The sequence below is a fragment of the Neodiprion fabricii genome, chromosome 4, assembly GCF_021155785.1.
Source record: "Neodiprion fabricii isolate iyNeoFabr1 chromosome 4, iyNeoFabr1.1, whole genome shotgun sequence".
Taxonomy (NCBI): Eukaryota; Metazoa; Arthropoda; class Insecta; order Hymenoptera; family Diprionidae; genus Neodiprion; species Neodiprion fabricii.
Window position 1 is genome coordinate 26,868,294 of NC_060242.1, and position 23,691 is coordinate 26,891,984.

General features: G+C 37.5%; 3 protein-coding genes across 4 annotated transcripts; 2 read left to right on the forward strand and 1 right to left on the reverse strand.

The window, feature by feature from the left end:
- The first annotated feature begins 220 nt into the window (after positions 1-220).
- On the forward strand, positions 221-8,946 carry LOC124181159. Its single transcript, XM_046567449.1, has 9 exons — positions 221-503; positions 846-1,148; positions 1,281-1,526; positions 1,685-1,908; positions 2,110-2,362; positions 2,503-2,715; positions 2,956-5,403; positions 5,632-5,750; positions 5,969-8,946. Exons 1-9 carry the CDS (start codon positions 378-380, stop codon positions 7,098-7,100), a joined length of 5,064 nt encoding a protein of 1,687 aa, XP_046423405.1. The 5' UTR covers positions 221-377; the 3' UTR covers positions 7,101-8,946.
- A 144-nt stretch (positions 8,947-9,090) lies between these two features.
- Positions 9,091-13,876, forward strand: LOC124181164 (growth hormone-regulated TBC protein 1-A-like). Of its 2 annotated transcripts, XM_046567458.1 has the most exons (8): positions 9,092-9,176; positions 9,472-9,673; positions 10,748-10,978; positions 11,333-11,493; positions 11,785-11,893; positions 12,101-12,286; positions 12,492-12,595; positions 13,817-13,876. In XM_046567458.1, the coding sequence occupies exons 1-8, from the start codon at positions 9,157-9,159 to the stop codon at positions 13,824-13,826; spliced, it is 1,023 nt and encodes a 340-aa protein (XP_046423414.1). In that variant the 5' UTR covers positions 9,092-9,156; the 3' UTR covers positions 13,827-13,876. The 2 variants fall into 2 exon arrangements, with proteins under 2 accessions (XP_046423415.1, XP_046423414.1); XM_046567459.1 differs by lacking the exon at positions 12,101-12,286 and having other exon boundaries at positions 9,091-9,176.
- Positions 13,877-14,411: 535 nt separating this feature from the next.
- Positions 14,412-15,745, reverse strand: LOC124181165 (mitochondrial import inner membrane translocase subunit TIM14). Its single transcript, XM_046567460.1, has 3 exons — positions 15,476-15,745; positions 14,967-15,101; positions 14,412-14,769 (listed from the first exon to the last, which is right to left on the reverse strand). Exons 1-3 carry the CDS (start codon positions 15,476-15,478, stop codon positions 14,557-14,559), a joined length of 351 nt encoding a protein of 116 aa, XP_046423416.1. The 5' UTR covers positions 15,479-15,745; the 3' UTR covers positions 14,412-14,556.
- Between the last annotated feature and the right edge of the window lie 7,946 nt (positions 15,746-23,691).

Below are 23,691 nucleotides of genomic sequence, written 5' to 3' on the forward strand. Positions count from 1 at the left end.
TCGAGAGACATTTTGCGAACCACTTTTAGCACCGTGTGTCAGGGGGCTGCTACAGGTTTCTCTCTGCTGCTACCACCGCTTCTGATGATCGACGAGTGTCGGTAATACAGACATCGGTTGAGCCCATTCTTACCGATCGAACAATGGAAGGTCCGTTCAACTCGATCGCTACATTTTTATTACGATCAGCCCTCTGAATTTCTCATATTTCCGTCCACAGTAATCGAGTTCAGTGGCTTCGGATGAAGGCGTCTGATTGGCCTGACACGTGAAGAGCCGTTGTGTTGTCATTTACAATTTGAGTATCGAGATCCCTCAACAGGTCGAAAGATTTATTTATATCAAATCACTTGACGCAGTTCATTGTGAGTTGTGTGATGTCAATAAATGTGACTGTAAACGGAAACCCGGTTAGCATTCGCCGTGGAAGAATGGTTCTTTCGGATTTAGATCAAATTAAAAAAAACGAACGTGACAGGCGAAGAAAGTTACGGCTGGAACAGGTGTGTTCCCTCATCAATTTTGTAATTCTTCTTATTTAAATTCCTTAAGGAAATTTGTTCTTATTAGGTCACTAATTCTTCTTCATTACCATTGAGCTATTCGTAGATAATCGATTTTATATCTTCGCCTTGAATAACAACGAGAATCTGATTTTGAGTAGTTACATTGTTCTTTTAAATTGACGAAAAATTTCAATTTTCAGCTAACAGCAATACAATCTTTTATCTACCCATCCCCGACGATATTTAAATCGTGTTCACCCCCCTCTACTTGATACAATGACATTTGACACACAATTTAGTTGATCGGTAAGTTATTATTTATTATTGCTTGGTCTCCAGGTTAGGCAACAGTCGAAAGAAATATCAAACAGACTTCTGGAACGTGCCAAAAATGTGTCCAAGGCACAGCTCACACAGTTGGAAAAAGATGGTCGCTCAGAACTCCGACAAATGCACGATCAAAAAATCATGGATCTTCAAAGGAAGTACCAAGAAGATATGGAGGACATAGGCCGTGCACATGCTTCCGCTGCACTTCAGCCAGATGTGGAAACACTATTGGAGGCTGAACGAAAAAAAAATAGACTCATAGCCGCAGAAAGAGGAAGAGAAGCACGACAACGCTTGAAAGATTCAACTCAGGTAAATTTTATTAATGTTCAAATAACGTAGTACCTCAGCCTTGTCAAGTCTTACGTTAACACCTTCTTCAGTTACTGCATTTAAAATAACTATTACCTTACTGAATATATTTATCTAATACCATATTTTCAGGTGGATGATGACCATACTGCACTACACGAGAGGCAGCGACAAGTACGAGAGATGGAAAATGCACGAGCTTCTATGGTTGCTAATTTACCGAAAAAATCATGCACCAAAAATGATTCCGATCAAGATTCGGACTCGTCGGGAAATGAAAACACAGTTCGAACAAGTCCCAAAAAAAAACCTGACAAAAAAGTCAATAGGTTTCAGACATCAGTTCCCAAAGTAGTCGTTCAATCGTCAGATATTCAGGTTCGACTATTGGCACATTCCATAAATTTACAGTCTCACAAGAACGATATGCTAATATTGCGGGTTTTTTCACAGCAAAAAGTAGCCTAAATTAGGTGACTCTGTTATAATGCCAGAAAGACATCACGATAATAATACTTGGTTCAATTCATTTACAGGTTGTTGTGAGCAATCCAAAAGCAAAAAGGACAGAACCACAACCGGGTCCATCTAGAGTACCAATGCATAAGACGGAAATCGAATCAAAACGTTCAACGAATAAAACAGTCACTAATATATCGGATTTTCCACGTGTGATAACTGGTTGCGAGTCTGATGATCAGAAACCTAGAAAAAATTTACCAACTTTAAATTCCCCTTCCAAAGCTAATAAAGTGGCAAGGTTCTATTATCATTTTGCATATTTTCTAGCATAGATTATCACAGTAAAAACCGAAAATTTACGCAATCGTAATTTACATTTTTCGTTTACGTCAATTCGAATTTGTTATCAATAAGGGTGCACATCCTTCCTCAAATAGCGTCATTTGAGTCTAGTAACATTCAAGTATATCAATCTTATAGTATACAAATTTCATTCAAGCTACAACCCTCAAGACTATAAACCGGATTCCACCAGTTCTATTAGCAGTACTAGCAGCAGTCCGACCACATTGAGTGATGATTCCTCATACTTTTCCGATGGTGCCATAGACCAAATGGTGTCTAAAAAAACACCGAGGCATACGACATCAGCAGCTTCTAGCAAAGTCCAACTCTATGATCATAATACAAGGCAGAGAAATGTTTATGATAAACCGTTCGGTGTTGTTGAAAGAATAAACATAAATGGCGAGGTTTGTATCTTATATCCGAATCTACTTCATTTCATAATTTAGTTTCATTTAATTACTCGTTATCACAAGATTACTGGAAAACAAATCTTCATTTTGAATCATTTATACAAATAATGTTATCGAACAATAAATATTTGCAGCCAAATGCGGAACAGTTGGCACGTGCGGTCACTGATTCAGAGAATGCTAATAGTTGTTTAGCTGAAAATCGACGACGCCATGCTCAGCGTCGTGGGAACGATGCAATATTGCGCGAGAGAGTACGCCGGGATTATGAAAATTTACTGCACAATCTAGATCACCTATCACGCGAGGAACGCAAACTTAAGGCCAGCCAAATTCATGGTCCTCCGGTAAGTTATTTATTAGATTCCTGGATGAAAGGTCTTGCAATTAACCAGAATTAGGTACACTTATCTGGTTAAACATTATTTAATTTGATGAAAACAAAGTTATTATCCAAGCATAACTCAAATAGTTATTAACTGTGATGTTTGAATATTTTCACCTCCACTTTGCCTTTGCATAAAAGCTGAAACGAAATTGTCATCATAAAAATCTAACTGACGTCTATCCTTTGGTTTTTTAATTAGGTTAAAGATATCTATGTGAATCCAATGCGACGTCAAGAGCTCCTTGCCAAACGTCAAAAAGATATGGATTTCGCGTTTGAAACAATTGCTCAGGATGGTTTTACACGGACAGAGGAAAGCAACCTTTCAACCCCTGTCGAGCGAGTAGTGACAATTCCACCTATTAATGAACAGAATAATGTGGAAAACACTCCCGGTGCTGTGTGGCACGAACCTCCATTCCTTGAACCTTTGAAAGATTCTGAAGAAGATCAGGAGAAAAAGAACGAGATGTCTCGTGATGAACAAATTTTGGAAATGCTTCGCAAAGTGGAGCGACAAAAGAGGCTCCTATTGAAAGAATTTGGAGCCAATTTACCTGACAATATTTTTAGCGCCAGTGTAAAACCGTTGTTCACCGAAAATACATCGACGCAAACGGTTGCACCTAAGAAAAAGGTACAACCGTCTCCGGTGCCAGAAATTAAAGTAGTTAATTTGTCAAGTTGCGATGAAATTGATAAAAATAAATTGAAAAAAGGAAAAAAGAAAGTATCAGCACCTCCCAAGAAAATTGAAATAGCAGTGCAAACGTCAACGTTAGATGATAGAGGTAAAGCACTGGATAAAAGTGTGCAAGTTGAATTGATTAATGGTCAGCGCAGTAGCAGCAGCAACTCAACTAGTCGAGAAAATGGAGATGAGCTGAAATCTTACAATACTTTACTCAAGGAAGATATTGCTGTAACCAAAAGTAACAGCGGATCTTCGGATTCAACAGAAACTGGAATTGTCATTGATATCAAGAAAAAGCATATCAAAGTAACGCCCAGGAAAAAGAGAAGCCATTTAAGACTCTCGCGGCGAAATTCACCGAGAGTAATTTCTAAGCCTCGCTTAGTGCCTGGGGGTAAAATTTCGACTCCTGTAAAGAAACTATCCAAGTCTGCCCCAGTGTCAAAACAAGGCACTCCAAGGACCAACATTTCTAATGTACAGCCAATCAAGGTTAACGACAAAAAAGTAAAAATACAGTTGGATAAAGGTGGAATAAAAGTGAAAATCAATCCGCCACCTAGTAGTCAGATGTCTAGGGATGCGAGTACTGAAAGTTCCAAAGATACTTTAATAGAAACGTCACAAGAGAGAACTCCTGTACCGACGAAACACACGAAAACGAGAGATTCTTCGGACACTTCAACTTCGTATAGGAGCCCACCACCGCCAACCCCTGCGTCGTATCGCAGTGTTAGAAATAATAGTACTCCAATTTTAGAAATATTAGAAAGCTCGGAACTCACGGCGACGAGATCGAAAAAAAGGGGGATAAGCCCAGTCTCATCACCAGGAACTCCGTCACCAAGAACGATTAATTTACCAACAAACACACCTCATTCAAGGCAAATTCACAGAGTGCTTGAATTCTTTGATTCAACAATTTCTCAATCACCGGATAATACCATGGTACTCACATTCCCAGGTCGGCAGTCAACTCCCAATGAGATGTCCAATTATGTGTTGAAAAAACTGGATTCTTCAGAACATTTAAATAAATCGCCAGATATTTGTGCGTGTAAAAATCCGCAGTGTAAATTAACGCATTCCAACATTCAGGACATTCAGAATTACAGCTCATCAAAGAATTATCCGAAAATATTGAAAAAGTATCAGGACCTTCAGAGTATGTGCACAGACAGAATTGCGTCATTAACTGATCTGATTGAAAAAGTTCGCAGTGAACAAAGAGGCATGGAGCTTTCCGTCGGGGGACAGAGCGACGAATCCACAATGTTCCAAGTTCCAGGACCACCGCCATTGTCAGGTGATTTACAAAGCGTTCGTCAACTAGTAAATAGCATAGAAGCTATCCACAGTCAATTGGCGAAGACACTTAATGAATCACAGCGAATAATTGCCATTGAAAAACTTTCAAAACAGCCATCAAAGATGAAAACTTCATCTACTCAGCCTAGCGTATCTACAGAAACTGATGAAAATTCTCCATTTCAAAGCAGTGTAGGAACAGGAACACATTCTTCAGTGAATAATGAAGTGCGCGAAGTACCTAGGATGGGAATTCCCAGAATCATCAGCTCTGAGCGTGTGAATATACCTTTGTCACATTTCAATTTACCACAAAAGCCAATGACAAGCCTTGAGGTGACAGCTGCTCAGCCTATTTCACCAGCTCGAGGGAAATCGCCTCGACAAAAAGATGATGTTGTTGAACGATTGTCGAAGGAAATATTGGAACAAAGTAAAGCTTTAGATAATCTTTTTTCCGAAACTACACTGGACTATAGCAACTTTACAAGCATTCAATCTCCACCTTTGCAACATGTGGCTGCAGCGTCTCCTGAGAGACAAACATCACCATCTCCAAAAAAACAAGGAACTACTTCTTCACAAAAACAAGATTGTTCAGGATCTTGTGCTGAGTCATTCCATGGCTCCGGCAGCAAAACAGAGGTTGGTATCGGGATTATACTCACTTTAAATTTAAAACCCATGTATTCCAGTTGAGGAAAAAATTGATACATCATTTTCTTATATACCTATTAAGAATTAGAGAATTCATTTTCTTACCAGATAAACAAACATCTTTATGAATTTTAGAATCTGTCAATAACCAAATAATGTAGCCTAGGATTTCACAATGACTCAGATTACATTTATCTTTTCTATATGCAATTTCAGAAGGATTCGGACTTTATTCCACTGCTAGCAGGAATTCCTAAGGTTCAAAGAATGACTACAAACATCGCTGATAATCATCGACCAAGGCCGCCAGTCACTTTAGTATATGGACCACACAGGTAATTTCCGAGCATTGTGTTAGTAGATCGACTGTTGCCGAAAAATGCTTCTAACTGCAAGTTTATCGGAAATGTAATGCTGCAATTAATACGTGCGCTGTTTACTATATAAGTCAAGGTTTTGTCTTGTGCCTCATGTTCATAGTAAATTATGTAAAATATTTTGAATTTTTTTGTCCATTAGTTGTAGACTCAGGCTCCTACGTTTTTTATTTCAGCATTCAAACAGGATCCCCGGGTCACGAATTATCAACCATAGTAGAATTTGACACACCAGATACAGCAAGCAAAAGTCACAAAAGTGCAAAAAGCCCTAGTAGTAACAAGAGTCGAAAGAACCTGTCTCAAAATTGTCAACATACTGCAGGAAAGCCGACGAGTCCTTCAGCGATTTGGAGCCGGACTCCAGTCCACGCGTCATCACCCTTGGCTTTGCCCTCGACCTCTAAATCTCCCACAAAAGGTTCAACGCCATCTCCGATAACACAAAGCGTAAAACAAATATCAATCCGTGATTCAGGTATGTCGCGATCCCCTGAATCGCAAGATAAATGCGAAGCTACGTGTCCACAGTTAGATACAAAGTCATCTCAGAAAACTGCTGAAGTCTCTGGAATGCAGAGTGACAACACTGTTTTAAGAAATCATAGTTCCCCAGAATCTTCAAGTTCGATACCCGACATCAGCTTAGAATTGCAGAAGCGCAACTTAATTTTTCACGCTCAAATACCGACAGTGGAAGCAGAAACACCTTTTCGTCCAAAAGAGTCACGGCAACCTGTCACATCAGTATCTACACAGCTGGATAAAGATAAGATAACTTCCACAAGCTCGAATAGTTTTTCTGGACTATCCGGAATTTCTGAAATTACCAGCACACCAACCTCCGATATATTGAAATACACTTCATCGCCGGAAGAGATGGAAGCAGCATTGAAAAAATTAGGACTTGGTTGGGCCATAACGACGCTGAAAAAAACCCGGGAGGCGAGCGCACTTAGTTCGTCATCGAATTCCGATACAACCCCTGTAAATCCGTCAAGAAAAATGATTTCGCCTGTGATGAAAAAAGATCACGAATCTAAAATAAATTGTTTGCCAAACTTGAGCGACGTTTCATCGATTTCTATTAGGGACGCTAACAAAAGTACAGAACGTGCGTTGCTTTTGAAAGCTAGAACGTCTACTCCAAACATCGAAAATTCAAATAGTTCGTGTGAAAAACCTATTTCATCAATTACCACCTCTTCCAGAGCTAGTCCTCAAGACCAGAGCGATAGCTTAACTGCGCCTAACTTGTCACTGACCACTAAGAAAACAACTTGTGAAAAGTCATCAAACGAACCTTGATGACCTTGTGCCTTAACAAAATACTAATTATTACTATTTACCTAATACTGCCTGTCAATTAATTTATACCATTGATGTTATACAACGTCGAAAGCAGTGCAAACAATTTGAAAAAATTGCGTAGAGAAAGATCTTTGTTAGATCTTATCTCGAATGCCTGTGTTCAAACGATCGAACTTTTAGCATGTCTTTGTTGCTTGCAGATATTTCTGTATGCAACATCGGATTTTTTTTAGATCAGAATAGATAGTTGAATGGAATCAATTTATGCTACTACTTTCGATACAATTCGTAGCCACACTCGACAAGGAGTTCATGTAATTTTCTACAATCTAATCGTGATACTATAATATAAAACGTAAAGCATCCATGAAAGATGTGTCTTAGCATGTCAATTTATCATTTTATTAAATATTTTTATATAAATATCGAATTACAAGCATCATAAAATTCTGCACCCGAACCATAAAATCTTAAATTGGTTACTTACACCATTCATGATTACAGTTAGCATAATCATAAAAAATATTCAATTACATTCTAAAATCTGGAGTAATCCCAAGATATTTTATTTCATCTACATTAATGATTTTTTCTGACCTGACCTAGGATGAAGAAATTGACTCTTAATTTTTCTACAGGGATATGTTTCACCTAGATTGGAATGTACTTATTATCATTTAAACTTATATTCGTAGTAATCCAATCTTTCATATGTAATGTTTACTTGTCAAAAAAAATTAGCGATACAAATTTACTATCAAGTACTTACTGGACGTAATTTTTAATATATTATGATTAGAAAAAATTATAGTATAATAATTTTTTTATTGTTGTTATTATTTTTATTATTATTAATATTACTACTACTACTAGTATCATCAGAGCTATTGTTTTCGTTCCTAATTAATAAAATCGGTATATCCAAGGTTCTAATAGTACATTTACAAATGCAACGTGTGTTCATTATGAATATATCGAGGTTTCGATATCAAATGGGTTCTTTATCAGAATATATTTCAACATTTTCTGAATTTTAGTCCATGAAATAATTTTATAAAATGTTTTCAAATTCCTCCAACTGAATCTTTCTAGAATTGCACCTTCTTCAAAATCTGTATATCTTTGAAACTGCGTACGTGTCATGCATAAAAGTACACCTACAACAGAATCCTAATTTTCCATAAACCTTTCAACACAGATAAGATCAGCTGTAATTCGGTCGAAGCTTACAGCAACAAAATCGGTATTGTCAAACTGGACAATGAAGAAATACACTTCAGAACATTGGCAACTGAAACCAGTTTGAACGTCATTGGTAAAATTATAGCTCGAATTACATTAAAATTTTAGAAATAAAGTAGAAGTTGTATTACAACCGTTAGTTTCCGTAATGTTGCTTCTACTTCAGGAGATAAGTGCTACTTCATATTAATATTATTCGAATTTGAAATAAAACAAGCATTGACGCAAAGGTTGCATTTAAAAATTGTAAAAAATTACGATGTTTCGCTTCCTCGAGTACTAGCATTCGATGAACTTAAAAAATATCCTAAATGGTAAATGAACCCCGAGCAAATACTTTACGACATATTGATGTGAGTGTAACTATTCATCGAATACCTATACATATAAATGTATATGTATATATATATATACATAGTCTTCCATGGAAAATATAAATAAAAATATAATAAATAGTACCGTCATCAATATCTTTGTAGAAAAAAATTTGAAGTTCATTCATATTATAAACTACATAAATACTCGTCTCAAATACTTAATTGATTTTCTCCGAAAATTCTTTTCTTCATTGCACAGTATAAGTAGATACGGATTTTTATTTATCTATTTGCTATTACTTTTTTTTACGCTTCGTGTCTTTTACCGCTACAAATTTATATTTAGCGAGATATCGAGACCTGTCGAAAGTGCAGGTTTTCGCCTTGCGCTGGAGAGTGTGAAACGATTATTATCATCATTATTATTCTTAGCAAGGTAGCGTGTAATTGTATACTACGAAAATTGTAAATGGCATCGTCCGCTCCGCACTGGAATGGCCAGTTCGTGTTTCAGGTAAACTCCGCTCGATCACGGAACTGTTACACGTAATAAAACATTACTCGTGATTCGAATAACACTTGTGCTTATTATTAACCGCAATAATGATGCGATATTGATGATTAAGACCCGTTTAAACGCGTTTATTGTTGCATTCGAGGGGTTATGTTCGTTCACACCCCACTACTTCGTTGCGCGGCACTGTCAAAAACGTCAAAACCACGTTTTCGAATAATAAATACTTAAAGAGGAGCGTCGTGTGATTTTTTCTAATATATTCACTTGTTCTTTACTTTTAATCTGCGTATAGCAATGTCGACGAGTATGGATTCGAGAGGCCGCAGAACTTCGATTACCAAACTTACGAGGAATTCATGTCCGAATATCTGAAAGTCTTGGCTAAAAGGGCTAAAAGATGGGCAGACATCATAGGCGAAGGAAAATCTCTTCAACGAAGCGTCACAGTTAAGCGATATGTTCGAAAGGGCATTCCAGGGGTTCACCGGGGCATGGTGAGTAGTCTTATTTCAATTTAATTCACCTCAATTCATATTACAAATGATTTATCAAATCAACACGTCTTACGGAGTTTATTTTACTCTAACTCTTTTGTTATATTCTATTTTGAGCGATGTTATACGTTTCTTATAACCCACTGGATATAAATAAATAATTCTGTGGTCAAAGCTGATTCTTATCAAGTCGTATAAGGTAATTATAAAATTGAGCCAAGTCACAAGTATAAATAAAAATATCCAACAGACGTATTTGAATTCTGGTACAAAATCATAAATAATTCGAAAATATCTAAATTGCTCAACAATTGAATTTTTAAAATATTCCATTAGCACGAATTTGACAATATTCAAGACTTCTATCCAAATTTAATAATAGAACGTCTGTTCCTTGCAAGGAGTAAATTTTCCTCTTCCGAACATCAGTTCTGTCGAAATACCTATATCTTTCAATAGTTTATTTTCTAGAGATCAATTGTCATACTAAGTTCATATTTCAGTCACGTTTTTATTATATGTTTTATAAACAACTGCGAGCACATAATCATATTTTTCAGACCGTCAAAGTAACTGAAACTTATTTAAGTGTATAAAATTTTTTGAAGCAGAAATAAAGTCTCTAAGTATGCCGCATGTTATTCTACTTTGTTATCAATGATTCATTAGAAAAGATTGAAAGATTAATTGGCATTATTGGTAAATTGAATTCCTGGCAATCATTATTACTCACTGTATAAACATTGCGTCACGGTTGAACAAATCACAAAGAGAGAGCGTGGAAGAATAATATCTACCTGTATACAATGAGCAGCTTAAGATTATATCTGAAGAAAAAAATTGATCAAATCATTGGTGTTCATTGATTACAATATGTAGCTGTTGAAGTTGTGGTAAAAATCCTCCCAACAATGAAAATCACACGAGTGTTGTTTAATACGATGTAAATAAATATTTAAACGTTTCTACAATGTAAACATGACTGTTAATGAAAAATATTACATGGAAATTGTCGGGAAGTAACTGATTGATAAAACAACTTTTATTTATTTTATTCGTTTTTTTCGTGAAAAGGTATGGTTGACTGTCAGCGGTGCTGAAGAATTGAAAAATGCATCTCCAGATTTATATCAGAGATTATTGGATGGACATCACAGCCGTGATGTCGCCGAGATTATAAAGACTGATCTGCCTCGTACATTTCCTGACAACATATTTTACAACAATATCGAAAACCAACAGCATCAGCTCTACAACGTTTTGCTAGCTTTCGCGCATCAGAACAAAAGAGTTGGATATTGTCAAGTTAGTAAAAGTAAATGCTACTTATTTTTCTCAGGATTCATTACTTTGAAAAGAGTCACTGTGGAGTGAATATATTTAATGATTATAATTCAGAAGATGGTCTGATAATTTTCTCCTTTCCATCTTGAAACAAAAAAATCGTTCCGTGATGACAAGTCTTTTATACTCAAAAACGTGATTCAATAATCAAAGTCAATGTCTGATTCAGTAATTGTAAGAATTGTTCGTGCATGGATGACCTAGATATAGTAATTGATAGAGTTAAGCTAATTTAAGACATACTGGGTAATGAGAGCTATAAAATAATCTGCCCAAGGTGATTACATGTTATAAAAAAAATGCAATTTTCGTTAGGGTTTGAATTACATAGCAGGAGTACTTTTGTTAGTAACAAAAAGTGAAGAAACAGCATTTTGGTTACTGAAAATATTAATAGAAAAAATATTACCAGAGTATTACACCCCTACAATGGATGGTCTCCTAACAGACATTGATGTTCTGTCAGAGCTAGTAAGGTACAATCATTTCTTAATATGTTTCAATTAAAATCTCACGTTACACTTTGTACTTTGCTGAACAATCATATTTTCCTGTTCGATATTCCGCTTAAATCCGTAATTGAATAATAAGAAGTAGCAAAAAATACGATCATTTTCATATCATGCACGAAATTCCTAGAAACTCGGATCTTCATTATACTCGAATAATTTTCTTCCTTACAATTGTCAAGCAACTAAATGATAAAATTAACCGTTTATCCTCATGTTCAATTCCTTAACATTCATAATTAATTCATCATTTTCTAGGATAAAAATGCCGGATGTACATCAACACGTGACTAACTTGGGGTTACCTTGGGCAGTAATAACAACTAAGTGGTTTATCTGTTTGTTCGCAGAGGTTCTGCCTATTGAGGTCAGTATAGTTAATTTATTTGGATTACATTAGTGTGATTGCTATTACAAACAGTAGCTCCCAACCTGCTGTTATGCAGAGTTGGTCCTCACTTGAGCCTACCAGGCTCAAGTTATACAATATAAACTGAAAAATTGTATAGAATGTAAACCGTTGTTAGCTTAAAGAAAAATTTTTTAAAAAGAAACTTTTCTAATCAATTTTCAGACAACCTTGAGAATATGGGATTGTCTGTTTTATGAAGGTAGTAAAATAATATTTCGAGTAGCACTGACACTGATTAAAAGAAATCGAGAAAATTTGCTGTCTTGTCAGGATTTTACAGCATTAGCCGAGTGTTTTAAAGAAATAACAAAAGATAGCATCGTTATTCGATGCCATGATTTTATGCAGGTATACGACAATCTTTTTATTACAATTTCAATACCAGCTCTTAGATATGTCATCCCCTCCCCTTTATCCTCTATTCTGCCTCTCCAATAACATTAATGCAAATAATAAGCAGTTGATCATATCGTTTGCTTTTTCGAAAAATATTGATTCCTAAAAACCTCACTTCTGATAGTAATATTTTTATGTTTACTCTGTATCTTTTCAGAGTATTTTCAAAGTACCTGGATCGCTGTCTGCCAATACTATAGAAAAATTACGAACAAAGGTGGCCCAACAGCGAGCAGAAGAAAAGCAAACTAAAACTGTGCGGTAGTACAAATTGAGAAAATTTTTACACAGCTTTCATTCTAGTCAGAATGGCATCAGAGCATGGACTTTTTAATCCCATTATGATCATCCACGAGACGTAACAACTATTAATTTTGTAATTGAATCATTTACTCGACATTTTTACATAGTTATGCAAATTTAGCTACCTGTATTACTAGCATTCATCATTCTATGCTGATTCAATACTACTGTCACCATTGATTATTCAAATATTACCCCAAAAGTTACTTCTTCTCTACACGGAACGGTTTACATGGCGTATAATCTATTGTGTATAGTTATTTGTTGTTGTCATTTCTACCTAGAATCAGCATATTATGATTTATAAATAAAAAACAGAACAAATAATCTCTTGAGATCAGTGACAAGGGCCATTACGAGTGTTGTGTATTATTTTATTATATTGAATGACGCTTTGTATAATTTTGTGAGGTTAAATTTTGGCTCAAGTACAGAGCAATATTTCTCTACATTAGATCTGTATTAAACCTATGGAATCTATTGCTCATTTCTGATTTGTGATCAGTTATTCTTTAATAGATGTATTATTGTGCATATTGTTAAATCTCAACTAGTTTAGAATGTTGAATTTCGTAAAAATAAGCTAGGATATTCAAACTAACACCATTTCCTCTTTTCATTCATATAAATACACTTTTTATTTGAATGCATTGACAATTTGCAGAGTAGCAAATCGGGGATAGGTATTTAATACACGTACGTACGTACAATGTTATCATTTTGTTCTGCAAACTGTATTGCGAGTTAATAGCAGGTAAACTTTGAATAATTAACATTAAAAAGCATTATGAAAATGTGTGTGATCTTCCGAATTATATTTATTTTAATAAAAATTTGCACGACATTTTAAGTTATTAAGAGCAAATAAATTATTATTTCTTCTTCACTACACTAGGCTTTTACTGTGTTTTCGGCTAATTTTCAGGTTGAGCATATTAAGTTGTTTCATCTAACTATAAGAATTTAATAAGTAATTACCTCTTTCACTAAAGCTCTTCATTTTGAGTAAAATGTAGATATAGAAAATTTATCCTGACAATTTACACTATAGAGTGATAAATATTACTTTACAATGTACTAACGTTTCAATTTTTTTTTTTTAAACGATTACCATCCTAGAGATGTTGTGCAATAGTGCAACTGGGATATAAAATAAAATAATTAAATTCTATCATGTAGAGCAGGATGAGTTACGAGATTTGGCACTTATCCGGATAGTAAACGTTTATTTTTTCTCAATACAATTTGTCATTGGAGAGTTAAACCAGGAGCGAAAATCCTGTAATATACCCAATTAAACAATTCACAAACAATGATTCAAACTGTATGGATGGCATCGACAGGTAAGATATACCATTCTGTGTACTTCTTTGACTTAGAAATAATTTTATTATTCTGTTTAAATGCTGAAGTATATGAGTGCAAAAAATACGGTGCTCTATTAATTAGCATCTCTACTGGTATATCATACTTTTTGATAATCTTTGTCCAATCAAATTTGCTTTGACGTTTTTTATGATAAAAATGTGTGAGCAACTTTTTATAATTCTAACGAAAATGATTTTTATGGTTTACAGGTTCCATAATATCGAAAATTTAGCACGAATTGCCGAACAGTTATTGCTGCAATAAATCGACGAATAAAATCTAAGCATAAAGGCATTACATTACGCTACATGTAGTACCCTGATTTGTAAATACTACTATTGTTCATAATTCAACGACGTTTTCGAAACCTCTAATGAGATTGGGAAATAAGGAATGTTCTTCAATGTCCAAAAAATAATTATTTATTCCTATTTAAATTGATCTATACATAAGTCGCAAATCAATCTGAAATAGTATGCTCAAATTTGGTTTGCATTCAATGATACTATTTGAAATTAATTAGAATACTAATAGCTATATAACTGAAAATACTATTTTTCAAGTAGATCCTTGGCTTCATTAATTTTAGCAGCTAAGTACGGTGAACCACCTCGATCCGGATGATTGGCAGACATAACTTTCATAAAATGTTCTTTAATTTTAGACTTGCTGGCGGTCGGTGATACTCCCAAGATAAGGCTGGCTTCTCTTTTCGTCATTTTGGGTTCAAATCCTCCTTTGTAGTACCGACTGTTTGCAAGTGACTGAAAAATAAACATAGTCCAAAATGAAAATCTAGATAATTCACATCTCTGTGTACAAGTAATTTCAGAATGCCAAATAAATTGATCAGAATCATTGAAACCACATCGAGCAGCATCATCATTGCTCAAAATCCAATCTTTCAAACCCTCAGGTTAAATTGTGCTTCATGTGCTATACTACATGAATTAATTCTTACCTGTGCGTCGAGTTTGGGCATGCCCTTAACTGCCTCAGCCATCTTTTGGGACAGCGTCGGCATGGCTCTAACAATGTAACGTCCAGCAAAACCAACAGCAGCCAACCCTAGTCCCGCAACGATCACTGTAGTAGACTGTGAAATTAATTGTGTTACTTTGGATCGCAATATAATGTAGGGTCGTCTTCAACCTAAGACTAGTTAACGTTAATAAAATGTAAATGTTCGTTTGGATAAAAAAGACAAAATCCAAATAGAGGGTTTCTTTTAAGTACGCAGAATCAATAGAGTAAATATTTGCGATAAGCAAAACTAATACAATACATGAATATTCGAAAGTCTAGCTCACGCTCGGACAGAATTGGTGTTGAAATGAAATTTAGATATCATGAAATCAGTCGCAATAAATATAAAAAGACAATTTCAAGATTGTCAGAAAATGTAAATTCTGCGTGTTTAAAAAGTTGAAGATAATTTTATATTTCGAAAATGATCTCTGCTTTTCTCACCATTCTTCGAGCTCCTGATATTTATCTTGGGTATGGTAAAATAAGAAATAATTAGGACAAATTCTGTTTTGGATACACTTATAATCCTAGCAGTACAATTAACCTAATTTACGGTTGCAATGTAGCATCCCGTGGATGTAAATAACAGTAGGCAATTTGCGTTTGCAATAAATGCAATATATGTAGCAATGCAGAGGTGTTCATCTAAAATTTAAGGTTAGAATGCCGCGACGACATGACGTGCGCAATGCGCCCAAGCCGACTATGTCCTTTATACGTGTTTATACGGCTGAGGAAGTGATAGGCTACTGCTCTTCTCCCTCTTCTCTGGTCACCGCGGAGTACAATCTGCCTAGAAAATTGAGGTCGATTTCAAGGCACAAAGTTTCCGGTGATTTAATTAAAGTATAGGTACCCGAGAGAAGAATGTATACATAGATCATAAATAATGATAGTTCAGATGTAATAATGATGCAGAGACCAACAAGTACATATGTAGATGCGGTTCATGTACGATATTAATATAAATGATCCATTCTCGATTAATACGTAATGCATACGATAAATTTTATAATTATCCAGGAGACAAACTAGATTACCTACAATAATACGTCTATAATATGAAAATACTAGAATTATTCATTTCGGAATGGTATTCTATTCGACGCGCGCTCGATGTATTCCATAACATTAGTATTCATAATTATTCCAACAACTTTTCATTTGCTCTCTCGGTCTTGAATTTTCATAGGCATAGAATCGAAACGCTGTTTTAGCTAGTCGCAAGTGAAGTATCTACGTTGGGTAGAGAAACAGAATTGTTTTTCGTGAAGTATTCGGATGGAAAAAAAAATTCAGAGTAACTGTAATACATCACGGATGCGCTAATTTTGAACGAGATGAAATGAATGCTTCGTATATGAGACGGTATTTAACGCTGCGTAGTGATTTAAAGACCTGAAAAGGTAATAGGGAGAGAAAAAACAAAGCTTCTTAACACTTCGAGTGTATTTTAACACACATTTGAAAGATACGAGCAAAATTTTTCATCGTCCAACTGTCGCAGAACGGCAGCGTTATCAGCTGACCCGTTAACTTAAGGATATATCTTCAGTCAACGGCTGACCATCGAAGGGCCTGGCCGCTTGAGTCTGGAATCGGCAGGAGAGATAAAGTGCGTATTTCTTGTATGAAATGTGAAAACTAAAATCATTCTACATCATATCATATCATCGTACATCATACATCATACATTATATCATATCATCACACATCATACATCATACATCACACATCATACATCATACATCATACATCATACATCATACATAGTATCAAAGTTCGAAACCAAAGTTTGGATGTCGGATGTTCAGAAAGTGACGTCACCAATTCAAAATCAGCTAGCCGAATTCCTCAGTCTGGAAACAACCGCGCAGTAGAGCGGACGGATAAGAGTCGCGCTCCGCAAATTTCGAGTACCGGGTTCTCAACCTCTCGAATCCCGCGCTTCGGGTCCGCTACGTATTTCGAGTACCGGGTTCTCAACCTCCCGGATCCCGCGCTTCGGGTCCGCTACGCGGTGAAAGACGACTTCCAGGATAAGCGCTCCGTGGTTCCTGGTTCACGTTTACAATAAATTATTTCAATTCGTTTTTCGTGCAACCCCAAATTCGGTAGCTGTCAGTCCGCTAATAAAATTTCTCGACTTCCTGGATAAGCGCTCCGTGGTTCCTGGTTCATGTTGACAATAAATTATTTCAATTCCTTTTTCGCGCAACCCCAAATTCGGTAGCTGTCAGTCCGCTAATAAAATTTCTCGACTTCCAGGATAAGCGCTCCGTGGTTCCTGGTTCATGTTGACAATAAATTATTTCAATTCGTTTTTCGCGCAACCCCAAATTCGGTAGCTGTCAGTCCGCTAATAAAATTTCTCGACTTCCAGGATAAGAGCTCCGTGGTTCCTGGTTTATGTTTACAATAAATTATTTCGATTCGTTTTTCGCGCAACCCCAAATTCGGTAGCTGTCAGTCCGCTAATAAAATTTCTCGACTTCCAGGATAAGCGCTCCGTGGTTCCTGGTTCATGTTTACAATAAATTATTTCAATTCGTTTTTCGCGCAACCCCAAATTCGGTAGCTGTCAGTCCGCTAATAACATTTCTCGACTTCCAGGATAAGCGCTCCGTGGTTCCTGGTTCATGTTTACAATAAATTATTTCAATTCGTTTTTCGCGCAACCCCAAATTCGGTAGCTGTCAGTCCGCTAATAAAATTTCTCGACTTCCAGGACAAGCGCTCCGTGGTTCTTGGTTCATGTTTACAATAAATTATTTCAATTCGTTTTTCGCGCAACCCCAAATTCGGTAGCTGTCAGTCCGCTAATAAAATTTCTCGACTTCCAGGATAAGCGCTCCGTGGTTCCTGGTTCATGTTGACAATAAATTATTTCAATTCGTTTTTCGTGCAACCCCAAATTCGGTAGCTGTCAGTCCGCTAATAAAATTTCTCGACTTCCTGGATAAGCGCTCCGTGGTTCCTGGTTCATGTTGACAATAAATTATTTCAATTCCTTTTTCGCGCAACCCCAAATTCGGTAGCTGTCAGTCCGCTAATAAAATTTCTCGACTTCCAGGATAAGCGCTCCGTGGTTCCTGGTTCATGTTGACAATAAATTATTTCAATTCGTTTTTCGCGCAACCCCAAATTCGGTAGCTGTCAGTCCGCTAATAAAATTTCTCGACTTCCAGGATAAGAGCTCCGTGGTTCCTGGTTTATGTTTACAATAAATTATTTCGATTCGTTTTTCGCGCAACCCCAAATTCGGTAGCTGTCAGTCCGCTAATAAAATTTCTCGACTTCCAGGATAAGCGCTCCGTGGTTCCTGGTTCATGTTTACAATAAATTATTTCAATTCGTTTTTCGCGCAACCCCAAATTCGGTAGCTGTCAGTCCGCTAATAACATTTCTCGACTTCCAGGATAAGCGCTCCGTGGTTCCTGGTTCATGTTTACAATAAATTATTTCAATTCGTTTTTCGCGCAACCCCAAATTCGGTAGCTGTCAGTCCGCTAATAAAATTTCTCGACTTCCAGGACAAGCGCTCCGTGGTTCTTGGTTCATGTTTACAATAAATTATTTCAATTCGTTTTTCGCGCAACCCCAAATTCGGTAGCTGTCAGTCCGCTAATAAAATTTCTCGACTTCCAGGATAAGCGCTCCGTGGTTCCTGGTTCATGTTGACAATAAATTATTTCAATTCGTTTTTCGCGCAACCCCAAATTCGGTAGCTGTCAGTCCGCTAATAACATTTCTCGACTTCCAGGATAAGCGCTCCGTGGTTCCTGGTTCATGTTTACAATAAATTATTTCAATTCGTTTTTCGCGCAACCCCAAATTCGGTAGCTGTCAGTCCGCTAATAAAATTTCTCGACTTCCAGGATAAGCGCTCCGTGGTTCCTGGTTCATGTTGACAATAAATTATTTCAATTCGTTTTTCGCGCCACCCCAAATTCGGTAGCTGTCAGTCCGCTAATAAAATTTCTCGCCTTCCAGGATAAGCGCTCCGTGGTTCCTGGTTCATGTTGACAATAAATTATTTCAATTCGTTTTTCGCGCACCCCAAAATTCGGTAGCTGTCAGTTCGCTAATAAAATTTCTCGACTTCCAGGATAAGCGCTCCGTGGTTCCTGGTTCACGTTTACAATAAATTATTTCAATTCGTTTTTCGCGCACGCCCAAATTCAGTAGCTGTCAGTCCGCTAATAAAATTTCTCGACTTCCAGGATGAGCGCTTCGTGGTTCCTGGTTCATGTTGACAATAAATTATTTCAATTCGTTTTTCGCGCAACCCCAAATTCGGTAGCTGTCAGTCCGCTAATAAAATTTCTCGACTTCCAGGACAAGCGCTCCGTGGTTCCTGGTTCATGTTTACAATAAATTATTTCAATTCGTTTTTCGCGCAACCCCAAATTCGGTAGCTGTCAGTCCGCTAATAAAATTTCTCGACTTCCAGGATAAGCGCTCCGTGGTTCCTGGTTCATGTTTACAATAAATTATTTCAATTCGTTTTTCGCGCAACCCCAAATTCGGTAGCTGTCAGTCCGCTAATAAAATTTCTCGACTTCCAGGATAAGCGCTCCGTGGTTCCTGGTTCATGTTTACAATAAATTATTTCAATTCGTTTTTCGCGCAACCCCAAATTCGGTAGCTGTCAGTCCGCTAATAAAATTTCTCGACTTCCAGGATATGGTTGCTGGGTGAGTCAAACACTTTTATAATATTTGATGGCAATTGTAATTGTGTTTCATCTGAAATATTACAAACTTGTCACCTTTACAATAAATTATTTCAATTCATTTTTTGTGCAAGCACAAATTCAGTAGCTACGAATAAGCTTATACAATTTATTATATTATTAATTAATTATTTGAATAATTACTCAATTATATTAATCCTCACACAATATTTTCGATGTGTTCTTATACTGAAAATATTTATTACTATTCAAGGTATAACCTGAGGTGGTTGAAGGTGGTCGGAGGTGGACGAGGAGGAGGACGAGGAGGACGAGGATTTGTGCTGGGTGAGTAAAACACTTTTATAATATTTGATGGCAATTGTAATTATATTTCATCTGAAATATTACAAACTTGTCACCTTTACAATAAATTATTTCAATTCATTTTTCGTGCAAGCACATATTCAGTAGCCATGAATAATCTTGTACAATTTATTATATTATTAATTGATTGATTAGTTACATTAATCCTTACACAATATTTCTGATGTGTTCCTATACTAAAAATATTCATTACTATTCCAGGTATTACCCGAGGTGGTCGGAGGTGGACGAGGAGGAGGACGAGCTGGACGAGGAAGAGGACCAGGTGGACGAGGAGGAGGCGGGGTGGGTCGTGGGAGAGGACCTCTCCTCTCCTCAGAGGAGGGGAGGGGGAGGGGCAGGGAAGGGGGAGAGGTGGGCGGGGAGGGGGAAGGGACGGGAAGGGAGGGGGAAGGGAGGGGGAAGGGGCGGGTGGCGGGGAGGGGGGCGGGAGGGGGGCGGGTGGGATGGAGGGTGGGAGGGAGGGAGGGTGGGCGGGTGGGCGCGGGGGGGGGGGGGGGGGGGGGGGGGGTGTACTGCTCTATTAACTCTAACGGGCTCGCATCAACATCCGTCCTCCACTCTCTCCCTCCCTCCCTCCCGCCCTCCCGCCCGCCCTCCCTCCCTCCCGCCCCCTCCCCCCTCCCCATCCCTTCCCTTCCCTTCCCTTCCCGTCCCGTCCCTTCCCCCTCCCCGCCCACCTCGCCCCCTTTCCTGCCCCTCCCCCTCCTCTCCTCTGAGGAGAGGAGAGGTCCTCTCCCACGACCCACCCCGCCTCCTCCTCGTCCACCTGGTCCTCTTCCTCGTCCAGCTCGTCCTCCTCCTCGTCCACCTCCGACCACCTCGGGTAATACCTGGAATAGTAATGAATATTTTTAGTATAGGAACACATCAGAAATATTGTGTAAGGATTAATGTAACTAATCAATCAATTAATAATATAATAAATTGTACAAGATTATTCATGGCTACTGAATATGTGCTTGCACGAAAAATGAATTGAAATAATTTATTGCAAAGGTGACAAGTTTGTAATATTTCAGATGAAATATAATTACAATTGCCATCAAATATTATAAAAGTGTTTTACTCACCCAGCACAAATCCTCGTCCTCCTCGTCCTCCTCCTCGTCCACCTCCGACCACCTTCAACCACCTCAGGTTATACCTTGAATAGTAATAAATATTTTTAGTATAGGAACACATCAGAAATATTGTGTAAGGATTAATGTAACTAATCAATCAATTAATAATATGATAAATTGTATAAGCTTATTCGTAGCTACTGAATTTGTGCTTGCACGAAAAATGAATTGAAATAATTTATTGTAAAGGTGACAAGTTTGTAATATTTCAGATGAAACATAATTACAATTGCCATCAAATATTATAAGAATATTAAATAATTGAATAATAATATAATAAATTGTATAAGATTATCCATAGCTACTAAATATGTGCTTGTACGAAAAATGAATTGAAATAATTTATTGTAAACGTGACAAGTTTGTAATGTTTCAGATGAAATATAATTACAATTGCCATCAAATATTATAAAAGTGTTTTACTCACCCAGCAACCTCATCCTGGAAGTCGAGAAATTTTATTAGCGGACTGACAGCTACCGAATTTGGGGTTGCGCGAAAAACGAATTGAAATAATTTATTGTAAACGTGAACCAGGAACCACGGAGCGCTTATTCTGGAAGTCGAGAAATTTTATCAGCGGACTGACAGCTACCGAATTTGGGGTTGCGCGAAAAACGAATTGAAATAATTTATTGTAAACGTGAACCAGGAACCACGGAGCGCTTATCCTGGAAGTCGAGCAATTTTATTAGCGGACTGACAACTACCGAATTTGGGGTTGCGCGAAAAACGAATTGAAATAATTTATTGTAAACATGAACCAGGAACCACGAAGCGCTTATCCTGGAAGTCGAGAAATTTTATTAGCGGACTGACAGCTACTGAATTTGGGCTTGCGCGAAAAACGAATTGAAATAATTTATTGTAAACGTGAACCAGGAACCACGGAGCGCTTATCCTGGAAGTCGAGAAATTTTATTAGCGGACTGACAGCTACCGAATTTGGGGTTGCGCGAAAAACGAATTGAAATAATTTATTGTCAACATGAACCAGGAACCACGAAGCGCTTATCCTGGAAGTCGAGAAATTTTATTAGCGGACTGACAGCTACCGAATTTGGGGTTGCGCGAAAAACGAATTGAAATAATTTATTGTCAACATGAACCAGGAACCACGAAGCGCTTATCCTGGAAGTCGAGAAATTTTATTAGCGGACTGACAGCTACCGAATTTTGGGGTGCGCGAAAAACGAATTGAAATAATTTATTGTCAACATGAACCAGGAACCACGGAGCGCTTATCCTGGAAGTCGAGAAATTTTATTAGCGAACTGACAGCTACCGAATTTTGGGGTGCGCGAAAAACGAATTGAAATAATTTATTGTCAACATGAACCAGGAACCACGGAGCGCTTATCCTGGAAGGCGAGAAATTTTATTAGCGGACTGACAGCTACCGAATTTGGGGTGGCGCGAAAAACGAATTGAAATAATTTATTGTCAACATGAACCAGGAACCACGGAGCGCTTATCCTGGAAGTCGAGAAATTTTATTAGCGGACTGACAGCTACCGAATTTGGGGTTGCGCGAAAAACGAATTGAAATAATTTATTGTCAACATGAACCAGGAACCACGGAGCGCTTATCCTGGAAGTCGAGAAATTTTATCAGCGGACTGACAGCTACCGAATTTGGGGTTGCGCGAAAAACGAATTGAAATAATTTATTGTAAACGTGAACCAGGAACCACGGAGCGCTTATCCTGGAAGTCGAGTTTCACCGCTTAGCGGACCCGAAGCGCGGGATCCGGGAGGTTGAGAACCCGGTACTCGAAATACGTAGCGGACCCGAAGCGCGGGATCCAGGAGGTTGAGAACCCGGTACTCGAAATTTGCGGAGCGCGACTCTCAACCGTCCGCTCTACTGCGCGGTTGTTACCAGACTGAGGAACTCGGCTGGCGGATTTTAGATTGGTGACGTCACTTTCCGAACATCCGAAAATTCAAACTTTGGTTTCGAACTGTAATACTAGGTATGATGATGTATGATGTATGATGTCTGATGTATGATGTATGATGTATGATGTATGATGTATGATGATATGATATGATGTATAATGCTTTTAGTTTTCACGTTTCATACAAGAAATACGCACTTTATCTCTCCTGCCGATTCCAGACTCAAGCGGCCAGGCCCTTCGATGGTCAGCCGTTGATTGAGGATATATTCTTCAGTGAACGGGTCGGCTAATAACGCTGCCGTTCTGCGACAGTTGGATGATGAAAAATTTCGCTCGTATCTTTCAAATGTGTGTTAAAATACACTACGCAGCGTTAAATACCGTCTCATATACGAAGCATCCGTTTCATCTCGTTCAAAATTAGCGCATCCGTGATGTATTACAGTTACTCTGAATTTTTTTCCATCCGAATACTTTTCGAAAAACAATTCTGCTCCTCCACTCAACGCAGATACTTCACTTGCGACCAGCTAAAACAACGTTTCGATTCTATGCCTATGAAAATTC